This window comes from Bidens hawaiensis, unplaced genomic scaffold (genome assembly GCF_021521415.1).
Source record: "Bidens hawaiensis isolate Kalapana, Puna unplaced genomic scaffold, B.hawaiensis_p1.1 tig00035420_1, whole genome shotgun sequence".
In the NCBI taxonomy this organism is placed as follows: domain Eukaryota; kingdom Viridiplantae; phylum Streptophyta; class Magnoliopsida; order Asterales; family Asteraceae; genus Bidens; species Bidens hawaiensis.
In genome coordinates, this window is record NW_027496148.1 from 13,055 (window position 1) to 22,811 (window position 9,757).

Below are 9,757 nucleotides of genomic sequence, written 5' to 3' on the forward strand. Positions count from 1 at the left end.
GGTCAGGTATAGACACGAGTTTCTAAAACCGGGTATTTGAATACCCTATTTCCGGGCATTGAAAAAACTCTATTTTCATATTTTTATTTGAATACCATATTTTTTGGTATTTAAAAGACCCTGTTTTCGCAGAAATTTTTACAAGTACTTTTCAAGTATAGATTGAGTTTTTTAGGGAGTTACACTTAAAAGGTATATTTGGTATTTATCGGGTAATTTTGGGTTTCGCGTACTTGTTTTGGTACTAAAATACATACCCAATCAGTACCCTATGGGTAGAGACGGGTACAGGTCGGGTATTAAAAGCCCAGGTATAAAAACATTCGGTTTTGGGTCTTTTTCTCGGGTCTGGTTCTGAGTTCGGGTTTTTTTTCACCTCTACTTTGACATTTTACCAAACTGACACATTTTTGCCATCTCTACAACAATAAAAAAAGTCGTGTTAATAAGTAACATAACGGTGTGTGCGTTTTAAAAATAATAATAAAAAACATATCGCTTCATGAGCTTGTTTATCCAAAGTCTTGTTGGTATGACAACATACAAAATGTTATATCATTAAAAACTCATAGACGAGTAGATGCTTCTAAGATTGCAATTTCTTCTTGTAATCCTGGAACGTGCCACTAAAAGGCGTCACCCTGCCTTCCGACACTGCCCACAACTGATCAACACTGCCCGAAATCAGATGCTCATCGTGACTTACCTGCAAGTTTATGACATTTGTCACAGAAGTATTAGACCAAGTTTTCATTCTCATATCATGTGAATAAAACCCACAAAATCAAATATCCCAGCTTTATTCCTAAACGTTTATATCATTTTTCATTTCACATTTTCGTTCTTACATTATATAAGTGGGACCGACAAATGAAAGATTGCATGAGTGCTAATTTGTTCATATTAATTTTCGTTTGTTGTTCATTCAATATCGTATATGTATTACTGCCCCCATTAATTGAACGGGACCCGCCATCACATCATATAAACGGGACTCATGATATGTACGGTTAAATACTTAAATAGCTCAAATGAGTAAGGGTCTAATTACCATCAGAACGCCTCCTTGGAAGATAACAAGACCCTGTATTAATGCTTCCACTGCATCCAAATCCTGCATTTTGAACACAAATATTGTTAAATGTTCGGTCAATCAATCATGTGTTAACAGTAGTAATAAAATAATAAGCGCTTCAGGTTAAAAAACTAAAGTAACAAAATGATTCATCCAAAAGAAAGGGTGGTTAAGGTGAGCTCCAAATTGGATGATTCTGATGATCCACCATGCTTATAAATAATGAAAAAGCTTAGCAATATCCCACAAGCACAATGATGGTAGCATAAAGTGAGGCAGGCATACATATAAGTGGTTTTAATATAGTATAAAAAGAAAAGAGGACTACAAGAAAATGGTCAACGCAATAATAACCACAAGATCATTCTAAAGGTTTGAATATGTATCATAATTAACAAAAATGAAAATGACTTAGACTTACAAGATGATTTGACGGCTCGTCGAGCAATATAATGTGAGGCTTTTTAAACGTTATCTTTGCGAATGCGACCCTGCTTTTCTGACCACCTGAAACACCACTAACAACAGTGAGTCCTAAGCTGTGTTTTAGCACCACAAATTAAAAAGTTTTAATGAAAGCAGTATATTACTATGCTCCACACACTGACCCACCAAAAGCTTCATATATAAAATAATAAAAAGTAATAAATAAACGAGCGTACCGGACAAGGTGTACATTGGTTGAAGTGCTAGATTCCCAGTTACACCAAAAGAACCTAAGTGGCCTCGAAGCTTTTGTTCAGGCACTCCCTGTGGTACACAAAAATAATAAATTAAACCAAATCCATACCTACTAAATAAGAAACTTGTTGCATCACGTGTCACTATTCTGTGAGCCCAAAAAAGAATTTTTCACCCCTTTGGATTTTATATCTTAGCTTATATAAATTAATTGTAAAGAGAAGCAGTAATAAACTATTATATATTAAATTATTAGTTATTAACTTATGGAAAGAGATATATGAATTATATAACTCTCTCTTTTCATTTTAATATTATTATATTTATTACCTAAAGTACTTACAGATAATTTTAATCCTATCTTCTCAAAATATCATTTTTATAGTTCCTCTATCTTCATTACTAACTATTTGATATTGTGTTTATTCAACCTGTACAATATATGAGCTTCTAACCTAATATAAATAAAAGAACGATATTTAACTACACTCGTACACGAGTTTCTAACCTAATAAAAAGGATAAGAAAATTTTAAATATAGGAACTCACCGGGAAGCAACGCATCATATATAGAAGTGGATTTGAGGTGAGGTCAAGTCCGTCCACGTGATGCTGACTGAAGACAGCAATGCGAACCTGTATAATCAAATGAGCAATATTACAAAAAGTTTTGACGCTCAAACCGTGAGCCAAAGCATTAGTAATGGTTTTTGGTAATCAAAAACTGAACTGTTACAAACAGTTTGGCTCTGGTTTGATTTCACGGTTTGGACTTTTTGGGCCCTTTTGATGCTTTATATTAGTTGTCCAGCATAAGATACAAATTAAACCATAAAATTTATTAAAAAAAATACTGTTTATATTATGTGAATACATAAAGACAGCATTGTCACTAATTAAAAATGGAAAGTAACCTTAGCAGAACGGAAAACTGTTCCCGAGGTTGGTTGAAGCTCCCCTGAAATCAACTTAAGTATGGTGGACTTACCAATACCATTAGGACCCACCACTGAAAATTGATACGCATATCACAGTTAGAAACGGAATCTAATATAATAATATCAAAGATGAAATATAAAAGCAGCTATTTTGATACTGCCATCAAATCAAATAAAGATATACCTAAAGAAAAACATGAATTCTTTTTTATATTAAACATATTACGGTAAGAATACACACATGATTTAGACAAAAAATGTATAGGTGTAAATAATACATTAACAAACACGCATATACATATACACACAGACGTATGGGGTATGCACAGGTACAAGTACTTATCTACATGATGTATACATACAACACAGAGAAATAAAAAAAAGATAACATTAAAGGATTATACTTACTTGCTACACGGCTGTCCAAATCTATCCCAAAGTTCAAATTCTTGAACAATATTGGGCCTCCGGGGTATCCAAATGAAGCATCGCTGCCATCACATTTTAAAAAATAAATGTATGATTACGTGTTTATAGTATGCAGATCAAAACAATGACCCATGTAACCAGTCAATAAAGAAAAAAATAACACGTATTGTTCCTCAATGAATGTTTTTTTGGACAAGAATGGCTGATAAAGAATTCCGAACTAAAATAATTACTTTCAAACATACCTGAAACTTATTATAGGCGGGCCAGGTCTATCATCAGGTGTAGGAAAATCAAACTTGTAACTACACACACAAAGCAAACACATTACAAGTTAGAATAACCAAAATATAATCGATAGATGGCAATATCAGCACAAAACAGAGGTGGCAAAATGGCGGTTAGTGTTGAACAAGAACAGTTTTGTCCAGAATTTCAAAATTTTACAGTTAAGTGTTTCAAATGTGAATACAAGAATTATGTAACTTTACCTAAACTGATATTTTGAATAGCATGATTTAGAGGGTGTCGTGGATTAAAAAAGTACACTTTACGCAACTTTCAGCCGGTTCAGCTCATTTGCCCCGTTTCCATTTTATCTAACTTTTTTGATTTTACCTGTTTAACTCGTTAGAGAATAAATAAATGGGTTTAAATTGCCACCTCTATTTAGAACATATACACTTCTACAAACACAATTATATCAAAGAGGAAGTAGCGGTACATACTCTGGATCATTCACAACTTCATCAACATGTCCTAAGCGGTCCAGCGCCTGACAATTAGTTAAAAAAATAATGCAAAAAAATCAAAATTACAGCATAAACCAGTCATTAATATGTAATATATATATAATTCAAATACCATACCTTGATTCTAGATTGAACAAGAGAAGCACGTTTCGCATTGTATCGAAATTTATCAATGAAAGCCTGCAGAAGTAGAGATAATAAGTATTAATCGACAAAATACAATAATGTTTCTCGATTACACAATCTGCATAATAGCGAGAATTGCATGTATCCCCTTACAAAACATGGTTAATTGCATATATACCCAACTCAATTAAAATTGAATACATCCCATTTTCCAATGAAATTTTAACTAATGACAAAAATACCCTTTTTTTAAAAATATATTCATCCTACAATTTTGCTGGCTCTTCAAAATCGTGAATCATTGATCTTTTATTTCCAAAATCTTCAATTCCAATCGGTTCTCACATCGATTTCTACAATCATCGATCTTCAAGTCCCTAGTCGCCATTGGGTGGTGGGGTGGGGACTAGTGATTAGTTGGCGCCTGGTCGGGATGTTTACAACCATGGGTGCGATTTTGGTGTTCGAAAGTTCGAAATTGATGTTAAGCAGCTATTCACAGGTTTGAATAGGCTTTTGTTTTTCTAACCCCCGTTGTTTGGGTTGACAATAGAGAAACCAGTGAAGGGTGTTAAAGTCCAAATAGAATTATGGGTGAGAGTTCATAAGTTTTGTATGAAAATAATATTAAATGTCGATGTGTGAATATGGTTTAATAACTTTTGGGTAATAGACATTACTGGGTTGTGATTGTGGAGGTTATAATAGAAATACAATAGAATTCATAAGCTTTGCCTATAAACTGAATGTTGATTTATGAATATAGTGTTAAATGAGGAGTGAGTAATGAGAAACATGAAGATAAAAGCAACTCATGTACTTTTTCTCGGCTTTTGAGACCAGAATGAAGAAACGAAAAGGATAGTCTTGTTTTTTTTATCAATGATCATTCGCAGTGAAGATAGACAGAAAAGTATTCAATAGGGTAGTCTTCACGCACAACAGATTCTACTCAAAGCATAAATAAAAACCAAAAACAGATATTAAAAAACAACCTAGTAAAAAATAAGTAAATGTAAAATTTTAAAAGTTTTAGTAAAAATTGGGGTAAAATAGTCTTATTATAATTTAATTTTAATAAAATACATCAAAATGGGTAAATTTGCAGTTTTTTCATTAAGAGGGAATATATGCAATTTTAATTTTTGTTGGGTAAATATGCAATTTAAAATGTTTACAGGGGGATATATGCAATTGCCCCTACATAATAAGCTATAAAGTTTATTTATAAGTAATATAGCAAGATAAAAACCTGCATATGTTCCTTTGAACGCTCATTTGATTCGAAGGCTTTCTGTTGGTTTTTAAGATGTTCGGCTCGTGTCCTCTCAAATGTATCATAATCTCCTTTGTATGCAGTCAACTTCTGGTTTTGAAGGTACAGAATATCTGTGACTACCTGCAAGACAAAACAAACAGGAGATACACCGTTAGACTTTTACTAAATAATGAATAAACTCACCAAAACATTACCGTATTTAAAAATTCTCTAGCATGAGAAACAACAATAAATGTTTTTGGCCATTTAGTTAGGTAAGCTTCTAGCCACAGCACCGCATGAAGATCAAGATGATTCTGCACATAAAAAAAGATGTCATTTGCTGACAACTTTTAATGAATAGAAGTATTACGAAGAGAGTCTTGTGTGCAAACCGTGGGTTCATCAAGTAATAAGAGGTCGGGTTCAATGAAAAGAGCACGAGCAAGAGCTATCCTCATTCTCCATCCACCAGAAAAAGCTCTTGTTGGCTTCTTTTGCATTTCGGGTGTGAAACTGAGACCCTAAAATTCTCATAGTTGGTCAGATATTGTCATTTCGTTAATATAATTAACACATTGCAACAATGTTTAATTACCGCAAGAATAGAAGCAGCCCGCGACTCTGCAGCATATGCATCAATGAACTCGAGCCGTTTATATATCACTTCCAGCTTTTGTGCAATTCCATCATTGTCATTAATCAACGATGGGTCCTTTTTGGCTTCAGCGTCCAGCTCAGCATCTCTCTAAGATTATCATAATATTTCATGTTGTTTTGGAAAATGACATGACACGTGTTAGTCAATACTCAATAGTCAAACATTCTGCATGTGCATTCACACGCAAATGTGCAAAAGTAAATACCTGTATTTTTAGTAAACGAGCTTCTTCTTCCAAAAGCTGTGTTCTCTCAACATCAGTATTTAGAACACATTGTAATGCTGACGTGTCATCACCAACGACTTCCTGCTCTACATGCAATATCTGACAGTTTTTAGGAATACCTTCGATGGCATGCATAGCCATATACCTTAGGAAAGTTGTTTTCCCTGTACCGTTCCTACCAACGAGACCTGTAATATATGTAGCACATCATGATGTCATCAAAGCAAAACGCTAATCCCAAAAGACAATAAGCATGTGTATTAAAATGACAATAAGACTCACCATAGTGTCGGCCAAAAGAAAGTGTAACGGTACAATCAACAATAAGGTCACGTCCACCAACAGACACGTTAAAGTTCTCCATATGAATATCCCTAACTGTAGACCCTTCAGCACTATTGTCATGACTTACAGATACAACAGGCATTCCTGCTTTTGCAGCTTCCATTTCTGCAACATGCATCTGGTATTGCATCTGCTCAATGAAGAAATATACATAAGAACCCACATATAAGACTTTGAATCAACAATGATAATATGTTATTGCACTAACATGTGCATGAAAGTAATCTCTATTTGAAAGAACATATGTATAGACATGAAAGTAATCTCTATTTGAAAGAACATATGTATAGACTGACCAACGGTCACATCTTGATCATTCATATGCCTCAACAAGTGTAGTTATTCGTTTGTTAACAAATATAATCACCATAACGAACCAAACCGGCATGCTACCACATATCATAGAGCTGTAAACTAACCAAACGTTCAGAGAACCATTCGGTGGAAAGGTCGTTTGCGTTCATTCATTTAATAAATGAACGAACTTAAACAATAAATTTCATTTGATTAATTTAAATAAACCAACAAGAACAGAGGTCACGTCATTCAATTTTGTTCGTGAACATTCAGTAATGAGTTCGTTTACATTCGTTCATTTATGTTCCTTCGTCTAACTTCGTTCATGTAATTTTATTTTTGTTTGTTTATTAGAGGTTTTTATATATTTATTACCTATAATTGTCACTCTAAGTCACTGACATTTAAACTGTTTATATTTTTAATTTTTAATATTTACTTTACTATCCTAATTTTTAAAATTAGTCAATCAGGGCTTCCATTCTTCCAATTAAGGTTTGCCTGTTTGCGTTTGTCTGTGTTCGTTTATGTCCGTTTGCGTTCCTTTATGAAATTAACAAACATACCCAAATAAATTCATTTTCTTAATGCACAAACAAGAACAAAAAACTTCGTTCAGTTTAGTGTTCGTGAAGCGTTCCCTTGTCTGATAAAATCCTAACGATGAACACGAACAACGTCTCGTTCAGTTCGGTTTGGTTCATTTACATCCCTACACACATAGAATCCGAGATATCTACATACAAATATGTATGTGTGTGTTTGTTGAAACCTACCTCTCTTTGACGGTCATCTTTCCTCTTCCTCCTTTCAAGCTTGATTTTGTCACGCTCAGTAAGCAGAGGGCCGTCAACGGGTTCAGGCTTCTTTTTAGGAGCTTTGACTTCATCCATTCCCTCATTCATTCTAAATGGTGTGGCAAGGCTTCTAACAGCTGGCTTGACTTTGATTAAACCATGATTTCCAAATTTCTCTGACAATCTCCCACAAACCTACAAAATTGTTTGGAAGAGCATTATACATACATGGATTATGTATATAATTCCAAACTCAAAAACTATACTTCTATAGATAATAATAATAGTAATAATAATAAATGCTCACTTAAAAAGCCTTTTTAGTAAGCTGCATATAAAACATGTCACAGTTTTTACGCATAACATGGTGAAACATAATCTTGAAATGAAGTTAGAAGCTTGTAGAAAATAACAACGATTATGGTTTTGAAGTGTTTGCGCCACAAAACAATAGAAATCTCCTTGATACATACACTAAGAAAACAAAGAACTAACTTAATTTGGGAGAGGCAGAATAAAGCCTTATCTATTATTAGGTTCATATGGTTTTCTAGCTCAGTTTAATGAAGACTATTGAGTTAAAAGAGAACAAAAACAACAGAGGCTTTTTGTCTGGCCCTTATTCTCTTTTATTTAAGCCTGTTCACTAAACTAGAAACCCTAATTTATTGTAATCCTTGTACTTGTAATTTCTCATGACAAGAGCAGAGAGAAATATAATATCCTAATTGTAGCCTGTCGACGTAGGACAACTTAGACCGAACCATGTAATATTTTTCTGCAGTTTGTTTGTGTGTGTGTGTGTGTATGTTTGCAACCCGATCCTAACACAAATAAGTACTACGTGTGCTCAATAAGAATTGTATATGAAACGAAAAAAGTAACAGTTATCTCTGTTAAAGCCTAGGCCCTCAGGTGAAGCAAGATGCACGATAAGCAAATCCTAACAATTCTGACAAGTTTCTAAAAACTGGTCTGAAACAACAAAAAATGGCATAGAATCAATCAGCCTAAATTAGCCTTAAACAAACCTAAAACACCTCAAAAACCCCCAAAAGAAATGGTATGTTTATCCTATGCCTCTTGCTTTTGCGCCTTTGACAACTATGTTCTAACATCTAATCAAGTACTTCTACTTGTACCAATTTATATGCTGACAATTCTTGTTTAACATGTTAAAGACGACACGGTTAAAACAAGTATCAAACATGAAAACGACTCATTTAACACCTAGCTTTGGTAGTTTAAGCGTGGCAGTTAAATATGTTTGATGTACCAAGAAGAAGAAATGATAAACCCTAGCCTCTTTAATTATTATTTAAGAGTAGGCAGTTTGAGCTAATTATTCATTTCGTTAACTATAATTAATAATATGATAAACCACCTACAAATAAATAAATAAATAATAATATGTACCGATTGGCATTCATCAAAGTCAGAAACACATCCGGAATCAACAAGAAGTTCTCCGATAGCCTCAAAAGCACCTTCGCCTTCGAAGCCGAAATCAAAATCTTCATCAGCGAGAACATTCACGATGTAATCGATGATTGGCTGGTCCAGATCTTGTGCTCCAGGACCCAGTACTTGCTGAACCACGTTGCTCGCTGCTACTTCCGTCATTTTTAATAATCAATGAATGAATGCTAAACCCTTTGCTCGTTGTGCACTTGTTTCTTTCTGGGCTTAATGGGCCACTCCAAACTAACTACACTATGGGCCTTTCTTATTTTACTACTACCTAGGGTTGTTCACGAGCCGAGCCGAACCGAGCGAAGGCTTGCTCGTTGCTTGGCTCGTTTACAACCGAACGGCTGAAATTCGAACCGATCGAAAACCGAAATGAGCCAATATTGAATCGAGCATTTTTCGAACGAACGTCGAGCGATTTCGAGCATTATTTATTTCTTTTTCACTTTAAAATTTTCAATAAAAAACAAATTTGAAGGTTGTAAATAATATATTTTATAAATAAATTAGTAGTTTCCAGACAAACATGTAATATATTGTTAAATTTTATTAAAAAATAAGTTTGAAGTGAGATATACTAATCATTTAAACATACTTCTAGTATTCTAAAAACTTGAATCGAACAAATAAAACTATAAAATTGATGGAATATGAAAAATTTTAAGGGGTAAAAATAATTGTAAGCTTATATTTATGTGTTTT

At 33.8% G+C, this 9,757-nt stretch overlaps 1 protein-coding gene across 1 annotated transcript; it reads right to left on the reverse strand.

Moving 5' to 3' along the window:
* Nucleotides 1–481: 481 nt before the first annotated feature.
* LOC143587244 (ABC transporter F family member 3-like) lies at nt 482–9,209 on the reverse strand. Its single transcript, XM_077068589.1, has 18 exons — nt 9,002–9,209; nt 7,565–7,780; nt 6,429–6,621; nt 6,126–6,334; nt 5,858–6,007; nt 5,655–5,783; nt 5,475–5,576; nt 5,254–5,400; nt 3,993–4,055; nt 3,852–3,898; nt 3,369–3,428; nt 3,103–3,185; nt 2,671–2,765; nt 2,306–2,392; nt 1,738–1,825; nt 1,497–1,582; nt 1,052–1,114; nt 482–706 (listed from the first exon to the last, which is right to left on the reverse strand). Exons 1-18 carry the CDS (start codon nt 9,206–9,208, stop codon nt 587–589), a joined length of 2,145 nt encoding a protein of 714 aa, XP_076924704.1. The 5' UTR covers nt 9,209; the 3' UTR covers nt 482–586.
* Between the last annotated feature and the right edge of the window lie 548 nt (nt 9,210–9,757).